Genomic DNA, 13,358 nt, shown 5'->3' with positions numbered 1-13,358 from the left:
TGCCATTGTAAATGATGTACTTTATAAATATCATGTAAAACTTTTTCCATTTCTTTTTTTTTTCTGTCATTCTGCTCTACCACCATGTATTCTGATGAATAAATCATAATGAAACATAATGATGCATTAGTAGTTTTACTTGTTTTCATAGTTGTCTGAAAATACAACAAATTCAAATGAAATGTACTCTCCCCTTGAGTCATGAAGCATTTTCTAATCCCATAAGGTAACACAAATAAAGCGCAAATCAAGTTGTCATGTATAGATGCATTCTTTGATTTAATTCAATAAAAAAACACACAATTGTCAGTACACATCAACGTTCTCCCCATGTGGAGACTTCACTGGAGAAGAATGTACATGGTCATGGGGTTTGTTCTGATCATCATTGGGGCCAACAAAAATCCATCACATCACATTATGAATACATTTAAGAGTAAGTTCCTTTTGATTTGGGGAAAAAAAAACATCCTCGAAGAAAAATCTACATGGTGGGTGACATATCACCACAGTGTTACACTCAACACTTGACAAATATTAATATTGGTACAAAAAATGGACATTATTTGATTGTGGCATGTCTACTCAAAGTAAGTAGTTGTGGAACAGCTTTGTTCCAGTGAAGAGTACCAACCTCCACACTGCTTTTTCAATATCACAACACTTATTGGAGTCTTGTTGACATAACACAAAATGCACACACCTGCTGATTGTTTCCTATAGTGGCATTCTAAGCCAATGCTTACCAGGAGAGGGAAACAAACTTTTGATTCCTACAAACTTGTCATGGCATGATGATGGTATACGATGACAAAATATTACTAGAGGTAAAAATTAGCTCTGAAAAACACTTTTCAAGCCATGACTAAATATTGCCACAGTTGGAAACTGGCTACAAAGAGGTCCTTTGTATTGTATCAGGTATTTTGTAAGAGCAGTAGGGGAAAGTCAGGTAAGATGAGCCAGTGGGTAAGTTGAGCCACCCCTTGTTGCTAGGAAACCACAACAATTGAAAGTTGTTTGGCACCCTATGGAAAGCATATCATTCTACATCGCTGGAACTGCCTCTGTCACATGGGGGAGAAGGTTAAGAAATTTGTCGTTATTTTCTTAGTTTTCACAGTTTTTTGTTATTTTCTGGTTTTTGTAGACATAGGGTATCTTGGATCTATTAAAATTGCTTCTTATGAACTGATGATATAGATTATCGTGGATTTTTGTATAAAAACCTATCAAGTTTTCAAAATAGCATGCAATGGGTAAGATAAATCTTTTGATTGGGGCATACTGAGCAATGGGTCGACTTAACTCGTTGAAGACGGACTGATTTTGCTACAACACGCATTTCCCATAGACACCTGCCCGAGTATACTCGGGACTCGTCCTCAACGGGTTAACCTATGCCTGCCTCATCGTACCCAAATGTGAACTATTGTACAATTTTTTTAAAGCTTTTAATTCAACAAGGAATAAAAGATAATACAAGAACTAATGCTTAGATGTACATGTTGAGCCATTTTCTTTCTTTTTTTTTTTTCTAAGACACCAAAATGCCATGGAAATACACAAGAAAGAACGGAAGGGATGCCCAAGAAGATGTTCTTAAAAGAGCTAATGTAGAGGAGCAAAGCGGGCCATCGGCAGCTCGGGATCTGAACATAGACTGCATAGCATTCCACTGATATTTAAGGTATCAGTCAGTGGGCACTCATTCATCATTTGGCTATGCAAATCTTCCATCAACAAAATGGATCTTCAGTACCACTATGAAGAATGACTTGACTTGCCACATGAAAAACCAATATTAGCATCTATTTTGAATAAAATGCAATTCTGCTATGCTTTCGCAACCATATTTCAGGGGGTTAGCGATTGACAGTAGAAAATACACGTAGATTATAAAAATGTATTTTTAAAATCGATTAATTTATATCAAATTTCCAAGACAATCCCCACCTCTGTCAATACAGCAGTGCTTCCAAGTAGTTTCTTACATGACAGAGACACTATATACTTACATGTTAGACATCCTGGAAAGGATGTCACCTTTACAATACATTCAAACTTTCAAAGGTTATTTTTCAAATCTGAAAAAAAAAAAAATGATAATAATGCTGTTGTACAAAATTCATAGTTCCACATTGTGGATACCTCTGCGGTTTATCAATTTAAATCATTAAATGCTGAAAGCAATCAAAGCATATTTCAAAGCATCAATTCTGATGGTGGTTGTTTTGTTTAAAATTGTAATTTGATTTTGAGTCAATAGCGCCCTTTATTCTACTCCTGAATATACCCTTTAAACTTAGCATTTTTCATGCATTTTTATTAAGAACTCTCCATGTTGGACAAGAAAAAATGACTTTGCTGTATTCTGTTACAAATTTCAGAGTTATTTTTCATATTTGGTTTCAAAAGATTGCTTCAAAAGGAAAGCTTCTTTGAAATCATGTGAGAGTCATATGAATGGTGAAATGTATGGAAAGTAGTCAGTGTATTTTTTTTTTTCATGTTTGATTTTGTCATATATCAAGATGGCTTGTAGTATCTACCTTATGTTCCTAAATATTTTTTCCTGATCCAAGTGTGATCTAAAAACATTCACATTGGTAAACATGTACAGATAGCAGTATGTTTGAACACAGTTTGTTTTTTCCTCATCATGAATCTTAACTTTAACCCGAGCATTTATCATACACTACGAAATTTCCATGTTGGAGCGAAAAACGACTTTGCTGTATAATTCTGTTACAAATTTCAGAGTTATTTTTCACATGCTTGTTTTCAAGATTGCTTTAAAAAAGAGAGTTTCTGTAAAACTAATTTTAGTTTTGTGATTGATGAAACTATTGAAAGCACAGATTTTTCAGTTTCTCATGTATGATTTTGTCATCCTAATGGCTTCAATACAGTTACAAGTTTATTGTGTCTAAACGATCTTTATAATCCAAATGTGGTCTGAAAACATACATATAGGTAAAATGTACGATACAAACCAACTGGGTAGGTACATTGTCAGTTACCAGCCATCTATTTTGGTCTTATTCAGCACAATGTATTCCAGCATGTATGGGCTATTCAAATATAGGCAATTTATAAGTGTTCAGACTTCCAAAGAGATTTTTTTTTTTTTTAATTCCACATTTTGGAATTGTTCTTTTTATCGAATTTTTGTCATAAAGACTTAGTCATTCATTTTGTGATATGAAGTTTCCTGCATAGTTTCACACTGTTGCATTTACAAACGAATATTGGGGGGGGGGGGGGGGTATTCATTGAGGCCTACACATCATCCTCATACAACACTTTTTTCTTGAAATGCATCCTCATACAAAGAAGGATTGTTGACTCAGTACTAGAGGTGATTTTGATACCCTAAACAAAAACAAAAAACACAATCTACCCTATTAGCAAGGCTTTAATGAGTGCTTCAATGGTATTTTACTCCCTTTGTCGAAGGACATCATAACCTCCGGAATAATGTTGATACCCTTTTACTCAATTTTTTTCCCCCTGATTTAGATACTATTAATGCTAAAACGCATTACACGCATGATACTGAAGGAGGGACCCTTTCCATGCTTTCAGGTACATGGAAGATGTACAGTCCTCAACCCCCCACCCCCCATGACAAAATTACAACTCTGTATGTGAATATTATGATAGTGAATGCTTCGTCTTTTTAAAACTTGAATTGTTGAATCAAAATCTCTGTATTTCAAGATGTCTTTAAGGGTATGATTGATTCTGTGCTTGTCTGAAATATATGCCAAGTACAATGTATATCTCCATAGGTTCACACAGATTACACATTAGAGACTGGTAGAAAAAGTATATATTGTCTTAATTTCACGTCACAAAGGAGGGAATCTAAAATCTTACATTACTTTTCCATTTTAAGCAAAGAGGCCTTGATATTTTGTGAGCTTTCACAGAATAACGAATATTTGTATGTAATGGATTTGGCTGCAATAAAGTGCTAAGCCACATATTTGAAATGTTATTTTAAATATCCTCTTTAATCCACCAAAATATTAATTAGAACATTTTTTAAAGAAATTATTCGATCTTGAGTATGTAAAGGTTCATGTAACGAAAATTGGCCTTCTCGAGTCACTAACCTGATTTATGGATTTTTCAAACTTTCAAAAGTGACCCCCTCAATTAGAAGTGCGTTGAATTTCATCTGTTAAGTGGTTCTCAAAATGGCAGATGTCTAGATTCATTTGACTAATGACATGGTACACCTAAGTATAGGGGAAATGGTGATTAAAAAAATCTTAGATGGCCGGACGAAAAGGAACGCATTTGCTCATGACAAAATCACAAACGGAATGCTTGAGAACTTTCCAGCCGAACTGGGCGATAAAGCATTCAAAAGCGTGAAAGGATCTGTCATCAATAAAATGAAATCGCTGAAAATTAAATATTACAAGGCAGAAAAGAGAAACCGATCAGGGGCTGGAAGAGATACTCTCCTTAGGGCATGCCCCCAGTATTTTGAAATTCATCAATTCCTGGGAGATCGTCATCTCACACAACCGCCATGCTTAGTTGATGCTGCTGCCGATCGACGGGAAGAAATGAAAGTACATGTAGATCTAGTGCATTAACCAGCAAATCAAACCAGCCGCCATGATGGATGTCTATTTACCCACAATGCACTAAGCCAACTTACCAGACGTCTGGTCACAACTGCACACACGTGCAGAATCGGATACTAACTGATTACACGCTTTCTGTGGAAAGAAGCCGGGTCTGCGTTAGCACGGTATTTAATTCCGGGTTTACAAAATTCCGGGTCTATCGGATTCTCTGTGGAAACATGCCAAAAGAGGTGAGGGCGAGCTAGCAAGGGCTTTTCAAGACCCCGCAAACTACAGCGAACTCAGACTGGTTCTGACCATTCCATCGGTTGACTGGTAGTGTTACAACCAGCCCATGCCCTAGAATAAATTCCATACAAAAACAGGTTTATACAAAATATTTCAAAACTTCCTTTTCCAAGTCGGTATGATGTGCTATATTACTAACCAAACAAACATCTATTATTATCCTTGTCTAAATAAAAGCATTAGGAGCTGTACTTAGATTTGTTATGAATATTTTGTGACAGGTTCCATAACAAGATAAGTATGATATTGTCCTATTCACAGTTGAAACTGTGTTGAGATTGCCCGTACTTCTCGTTTATTCGAAAAAAAAAATTCATAAGGTTAGTCCTAATGAACCTGCATGAGGTATCTGATGAAAGAAAAGGCCAATCCAAATAAAATAGGCCTATAATTTTAATGTAATTGAGAGGCATAAATCAGTTTTCCTGTTTAACCCAACGTGATTGATTCCATTCGAAAGATGAGTGTTATTGAGAACCTTATAAAGAACCAGCTTCAGCTACCTGTTGTTTTACAGACATCAACACAACTACCGTATATTACTTCCATTACAATTTTTCTAACACCGCTTGAACCACAGCTAAAGCTAGAACCACAAACTCAACAGTGAAGAGTATGGTCATTGAAAATTTAGAGGAAAGAATTTCCTCCAAGAACAAACAAGCTTTCCAAGTCGGTACAATCATGGAAGAAATGACAGACAAAGAGACCACCTGCTACGTGAACAACATCACAGCAATGCCAGCCCTAGCCAACCATCTCAAGGCATTATCGGTCAACAAGCTTTCCATCATCACTGGGGTGGTAAAGAGAGAAGATTCAGGAACGATGCACGTAACGAACCAATCAAAGGTGTTGACTAAAGTAGTAAACTTTGATATCAACGTGGATGCTGTGGAAATGTTTCTGAGGCCTGATGTAGTAAGTGTTGAGGAGGTTGGGGGAGTCTGAAAAAAGAGAAAGCTGTCAGTACATGGAACAACCTTAGAGGTTGAGGAGTTACTGGAAGTTACTGGATGTTGACCTTGGGAAGCCAAGAAACCAAGGTAGATGTAGTTCTCTGGAAAGAGACTGCAAAGAGACCAATAAATGCATCAGGTGATGTCCCCATCTCTGCACTGGTCATGGAAGATTGTGCAAAACTTTCAAAAGAAGTGGAGTTCACTGAGGAAAGAAATCAAAAGTGGCTGATTGCTATTAGTGATAAAGATAGAAAGTTCACCTCTCGATGCTGTTCTCAAAGATGGCAACATTTTGTTGGTGCCACATGAAATGGCTGCAGGCATTTCTCCCAACCTGGAACTACCCACAGAAGTGGCATTTACGTGTGAAATAGATGGCACTGTCATGTTCTTCCAGTTGAAGTAACACTTATGATTTACAGTGACATCAGGGGTGTAGGTTAGAAGAACAAAGACACTTCTCACACCATGTGTGTGGGCCTATATGTTGATTTTTAGTTTTATGCATGTACATTTTTTTTTAATACTTCACCAAGGTAAATGTCACCAGATGCATTAACTTCTCAGGTTGACCATATATCTATCCATCCATGTGTCCATTCATACATTCATATGGCTTCCTTTCCATTCATAACCAATTTTGGAGTGGTTGTGGGTGAGAAAGGAGAGAGCCAACTATTTGTAACGCAACAAACGATATTCTTGAAGTTGTGATTAAAAGTGTCCAACATTTCCTTATTATTTTCTCTTTTTTTCAGCTAGTTTTATGTCAAATAAATGAAAACAGTTATGGAGTTAAATGCTTCTGTACTCAAACTCTTCAACTATTAACATTTATGTTTGGAAACATGTTGATTAACTGGAAAAATAACTTCACCGAGTGACTGTGCAGCATACACACCAGGCAAAAACTCTGGATTTGAAAAGAAGCTGCATGATGTAGCACCATATATGCTTGACATAGATGGCAATTTGTGCCATCACATCCATAATGCTCTCAAGAAATTCTGTGAACATTTTGATAACACGCATGATGAAAAGCTAGCAGATGATGTTTTTCATGCCTTCCACTACAGTCCTGATTTACAAGAACATTTGTCAGACATTTGTGAATTGCTTGGTATTGCATGTAAACTCCAAGTGGAAAGGGTTGCCCATAGTTGGCCATCAGCTTACTTTTGATGTAACATGCTTAATCATTGAAATGTTAGAGGCCTTGATCATCTTTTACTTTACATGAGTTAATGCTGACAAGCTCTCTGCAGGTGAATGCACTATTAATGACAACATTAGGATAGATGATCCTGCATAGTTCCCAGTAAACTTGATAGCATTTTCATCAAACTCAAATCCAAGCAACTGACAGCTCAAGGACTTAAGGACAAGGACAAGGAAGAAACAGATTGTTGAATGACTCTTCAACCAGCGTCAGCTTGTGCTTGCTTGCATGTTTGCACATGTGCTGTAGTGTCTTGCCTATGTTCAAGAGCTTTGTGTCCAGGTTTGAGCAAAAGGGACCTCTGGTGCATATAGTCCATGATGAACTCATAGAACTCTATAGAAGTTTCCTAGCATGTTTCCTCAAACATGAGACATTTTGTGATTTTTCAGCTAGACAACTAGCAGACTTGATCATCAACGATGGAAATCAATTACGCACTCTCGGTACATGTGGAAATAGCCTTATACATGTGAATGACATGTAACCGATTTTATATGAGCAGAGATCCCGTCTCTCTTTGTGGTGAAAAAATAAGAAAAATCTGTAACCTGAATCCTAAATCGAATTATGCCACATTTTAAAAACAATTCAAGTGTACATGTGAATCATTGGCCACTTTTGAGCAGGTATCTTGCATAATTTCAACTTCTTATCCCTTGGTTCGTACACGTAGGTATATATACACATCATTCAGAGTCAAAGGTGGAATTTAAAAAAAACCCAAAACGAAACAAAACCTTAAGATGAAATGGGTCATCAAAAGCAGGAAGAATGCAAAACGAAAGGCAGAGCTGCCAGAAGTTGCAAGTGTTTAGATGGGTGGGCTGTTAAATAAACAAGAAGTGGAAGCAGCAATAAACTCACTGTAGAATTGCAGATGATAAATCATTTGCAGATGAAGCAAAAAATGAAGTACAGCCTGGGGAAAAACGATCTGAACAGCAATTATCTATTCTTCATGATGTTGCTGGACCCTCTCGTTCTTATGAGGTAACAAGATCTTGTCCAACAGTCGAGAAAACAGCCACTCACACAAAAACCGTCGATGACATTGGGGAATTCATAAATGCCACATCCAACAACGAAGTAATCTTGTCAGGTTCAACTCCCTGAATGATGGTGACAAGATTCATCCCCTGAGAAACCACTTCAGACCAAAAACATAATGATGATCTATTCATTGGACAACTACCCTGCAAGTTCTTTCAAGAGAACAGGGAGATTGTGATGTTGGACAGTTTTATGCAAGCATCAGGTAATTTTACATGGCTGCCTGTGAGTATATGAAGAAAGTCTTCACAATTATTAGGATGAAGTTCTCGTAAATGCAGAGATCATTGATGTAACAAAGTGAGCAAGAATCAAGCTGTCCTAGTGGTTGTTCTATGTAAAGAGATTCCCTTAGTGCCTGTCAGTGCAAGAAAAGGAAGAAATAGAAGGGGAATTCGACAGTTTCAAAAACAGATTGTCAGAGAGACATTCTTCAAACTAATTTGAGAAATGACCAGGTGTGGCATTCTCACCCAAGCTGACATCACCTGCAAATGGCAAGCCCAAGTACCCATCCTTGTGCAAAGCTGCACAATTCTGATTATCATGTATCACAGCAATGCTGACTGTGAGAGAATATCCAGCCTTGTCAATAAAAACAAAAAACTGAATTGTAAGCCTCGTTGTCCACTTGCATGTTAGGTGCAAGTGTCATCTTGATCAGATGCATGGAACTACTTGCTTAAGACACACCCCGCCACCCCGCCACTCTGAATAAGTCAAGTGGATTGTTTAAGAGAGCTAAGAGTGCTACTGCCTGAGATTTGGCTGACTCTAGCGGCCAACTATAGAACTGCTAGCAACTGAGCTCTGTTAGGCTTGATTTAAATGTTCACCTATATGATCGCTTAGTTATTCTTGCTTGTTTATGCGTGACCAAAAATGGAGGAAAAAAATGCAGAAAATGGCCCCTCCTCACCTCTCAAAATAAAGTCCCTATAGTGGGAGGGGTGACATTCTTCTCCCACACCCACCCCTACACGTGTAGGAGGTCACTGTGTGCTCAAATGTAACATCTGTGCAATGGATCCCTAATTTTCTTCATCAAAAGTTGGCAGGTATGACAGTATTTGAAGTAGCCACAAGCAACAACTGCTAGGTTCTGATGCTGCACAATTTGCACTATCATTATGTTGGCCCATATCCAGTAAAAGCTAGACTACAAACTAACAAAATTTCATGAATCTTGAGAGTTATTGTAATCGTAGTAACATCAGTCTATGCTGCTTGAATTGGCAGAAGATGTCTCATTTTAGACAAACTCGTAACTTTCATGTCAATAAATACATGGGACAAACAGCTATACATTTCTACCTGCATGATCTATGTGCATTTGCTGTCACATCTAGGTCCATAACGTGGCAAAAATTTAGGGGAAGAATGTGACAAGGACACTTGCTCTTACAAAGTGTCAGAGCATGTAACTTGAATTACACTACTTTTCTCATTAAGCTGATTGCAGGATTTTAATAATCTTAGATGACCATGATGGCTGGCTGGCACACATCCTATCCTTGGTGGAAATCAACTCAAATAACACACAATGCATCATTCAATTATGAACTGACAAACATGAAACAACAAGAACAAGAAAATAACAACAAGAACAACAACACAACAACAAAGAGAACTTCCTCCAGCTTCTGACCAATAGATTACATAACATATGTACAATTCAAACAAAGCCATAATTTTAAGTCTGTACAAAATCAAGGTGAAATTACTTTTAAGTACATGAATACAATCATTAAGAAATTTGATTGCTTGGCTTGCAGTCACCCTGTGGCCTGGGCTGCACATTTTGCTGTGGCAAGAAGCCTGATTTCACAAGGTAAGGTAGTCTCAAAATACAAAGGATTGCTATTCCAACAGAAATCAGATCAAAAACCTCTCGTCAACAAGAGTCTTCCGCGCCACATTTGATCTTCCTAAGCCATCTCGAATCTTGATAAGCATCTAAGAGAGAGAGAGAGAGAGAGAGAGAGAGAAGGAGAGAAAATAAGACGAAAAGAGACATGACATGATAAAAATACCAAGAAATGGTTCCAGAAAATTGAATTTGTGTGAGCAGAATGAAAAGGGGAGGTTATGCACCCCAATGACATTCTTTTTTCTTTTAAAAAAGAAATCAGTCCTGACAAATTTGTATCTTTACAGAACCAATATTACATGTTTTTACCTTTCACTTATTACCTATGCTCACACACTGATACATGAATTGATTGGTGCACGGGGCGGAAATCCTCAGCTCATGTACAAATTTCATCTCAGCACATTTTACTTATTAGATTTTCCTGGCTGACATGGTCTTCAACTGTTGTTTTACACACAGTGGTACAGAAAGAAGTTCTAGAAAAATCACATTTAAAGAGTAAACCTGTATGAACCAAGCAACGGGCATCCTTTCTCCATTGAAATAGGCATTAAACCTGAGCTCCATTTATCAAAGCTGCTACTTCATAGATATTCTGTATCACTTGACCTCTATTCTTAAACATCAGTTGCAAGAACTGCTTAAAACAAATACTTATGTTATGGTTCAGTAGTGCAAACTGCAAAACACCTAACTCCACGGAGAGTATCTACACTTATGTAGAATGGATCTTCTGATACAGAAGATGAAAATGGAAAGTAATGCTAATTTCTCAAGAACATCCTGTGTGTAGAGAGAAATGAAGCTCAATGTAGGCAAAGAAGACTCAAACTCTGATTACCGTGCTTCCAAGATATGTGATGACCCCCGCCAAAACGTAGTTGGTGAAGATGAGGTCGACGATGCAGAAGAGGAGAAGCTCAAAGATGATGAGGGTGGACTCGTTGCCGTAGAAGATGGCATTCTGGAAGGCGTGACCATCGTCTGCAGTGATGTGAAGGGACGGACAACAATGTGCATTTGAATACCTAATAAAAGATTTCAGAATGGCAAACATTCACACAGCTAGCTTTCACAGATGCTGGGTTACTATTCTTATTCATCAATCCTCTGAAGGGAGTGAGTAACATACTCTTTTAAAGGGGACCTCCGGAAGATTTTCAGACTTTTACATTTGAACAACTATAAATTACTAATACTGGGTACAGAGTTTCAGAATTGATAGTGACTGGGATGAGGAATAATAATGTTTTCAAAATCTATAACAAATTGCAATGAACAAGGATGATGACATGGTAGCCTCACCATAAGAATGCATGAGTTGGGGCTCAAGGAAGCAGAACAAAAGAAGAAGGTATGCATAGATTCTACACAGGTGAACTTGTTAAGCAAGTGGTATTGTAATGGAATTACATTGCTACATTTCTGAAATATGTGAGGCTCATATGTCATCAACACTGTTCAGTGTAATTTGTTTAAGATTTTCAGATTATTGGTTTCTCTGCTCATGGGCCACAATAAATTCCACAAGTCTATACGTGGATCTGTTGATTTATGTACTACATGATGTGAAATTATGAAAATTGTCTGGAATGCCCCTTTAAGTCTTCACGTTCAATAATTTGCATACACAATTCAAGAAGATTATTCATGAGTGAAATACTGCTTCTTGTACACATCACCCTCTCTCCCTCTCTCTCTCTCTCTTGCTCTTTCAGGACAATATCTTACTACAGTCTACTTGTGTGAGAGAAAATTCACATTCAAACAGAAAATATAAGCCCCACAGTGGATGAAAGGATGGATGACTGAATGGCTGGGTGTATGGGTTATAACATATGTGGATGAATAAATCTATCAATGGCAAAATGGATGGATGCATGGACAATTAGCTGTATGCATCACTTATACAAGTGAATGAAACTACCAAGAGATGGATGGCTCAATGGTTAAATCTTTTTGTGTCACATCATTCTATGACTAAAATGCATACATACTTTTGGTAAACATTGTTTTTTTAAAGTCACAAAACTTTTTTTTTTTTTTAATAAAAGTGTTCATTCTAGAAATACAGTACACCATAGTTGTTAAGAAAAATTGTAAGCTTCGCCATGATGTAAATTTCACAACAAAGATATCGCTGTGACATTTTAAATGTACTACAGCATATTATTGCAATTTATCGATCAGTTTGCGCGCAAATGTGCATTTGAGCAAAATATGCTAAGTTGCAGCAAGCTGTAAACTGAGTCAGGTGTGCATGCATGGCATACAAGTATAAAACATGGATGGATGATGGATAGTGAAATGGGTGACTGATTATATTGGTGAATGAATTAATAATGGACGAATAGATAGACGGATGAAATGTCTTGATACAAATGAAGAGAATGCATTTCTCGGTGCGTGTCTAAGCAATAGAATAAGCTGATATGAAAAATCTGGGAAGAAATAAACATACCATTGAAGAAAAAGCCCTTATCAGTGGGATCGTAGAACTCCATGTCCAAGATCTTCTCCAGAAGGAGTTTGTCTTTAACTATGTAGTCAATATCAGCCATCCCCTAACATGGAATAATGGTAAGGTGAAGTCCATGAGAATTTAATACATGCAGTCAAGAGCAATCAAACAATAATTGCTGTATCATAAAAGTATCAATCACTCAAGTCTCTACTGGCATAAAACAGTCTCCAGAGCAACTGCATGTTAGGATAGATAACAATCACAAACTGAAATCTGAATGCCATTTAAAAGATAGTGAAAACACTTATCTTTTAGCCTTCAAAGCTACATTGTAAACATGGGAAACTACAGCAGCAGAAATTTCGTTTAGATTTTGCATTTTGCATTGATGGAAAATATAATTTGAGACAATACTCACATGGTCGATGAAAGTAGAAAGGAATTTATTAAGCGAGACGTAAGCCTCACTAATCTTTTCATCACTGTTGCCAGCCCCTGCACCTGATCAGGGTGAGAGTGACAGAGAGAACAAGGTATACATGGTAGTTGTTTTCTGCCACTAATATTCACATACAGAGATGGCTCTGGTAATGGCAGAGTACAAAGATGAGCTCGTTCATTTCTAAAGCTATTTACCAAAAAGCCTTTCATTCATGTGATGGCATGTGAATGCTGGCTAGACCAACTTCTGAAGTCTCTCCCATTAAGTCCAAGATATGCTCATATCAGACACCCTGATATCTTGCAAAATGCAGTTTGTTCTTTGCCGTGTTTAAGCCTTGTGTGATGCCGACCACAGCAGGGTTGGACCATGCTGAGAGAATTAATTACTTGCATGACAAAAAAAAAAAAAAAAATTAAAAGACCCTAAGTGTGGAATATTGAGTACATA

The 13,358-nt window shown here is 37.3% G+C and overlaps 1 protein-coding gene across 1 annotated transcript in view; it reads right to left on the bottom strand.

The window, feature by feature from the left end:
* Nucleotides 1-10,004: 10,004 nt before the first annotated feature.
* Nucleotides 10,005-13,358, bottom strand: part of LOC140233272 (meckelin-like) — a 34,736-nt gene continuing 31,382 nt past the window's right edge. The window contains exons 26-29 of the mRNA XM_072313383.1: nt 12,885-12,967; nt 12,464-12,566; nt 10,844-10,986; nt 10,005-10,085 (exon numbers count right to left, since the gene is read on the bottom strand). Coding sequence (XP_072169484.1) covers nt 10,005-10,085; nt 10,844-10,986; nt 12,464-12,566; nt 12,885-12,967 — 410 coding nt within the window. The remainder of the gene's footprint in view (nt 10,086-10,843; nt 10,987-12,463; nt 12,567-12,884; nt 12,968-13,358) is intronic.

Source organism: Diadema setosum, chromosome 9 (assembly GCF_964275005.1).
Source record: "Diadema setosum chromosome 9, eeDiaSeto1, whole genome shotgun sequence".
NCBI classification, from domain to species: domain Eukaryota; kingdom Metazoa; phylum Echinodermata; class Echinoidea; order Diadematoida; family Diadematidae; genus Diadema; species Diadema setosum.
Note: the sequence above shows the minus strand (reverse complement) of the source record. Positions and strands in the feature narration are given on the sequence as shown.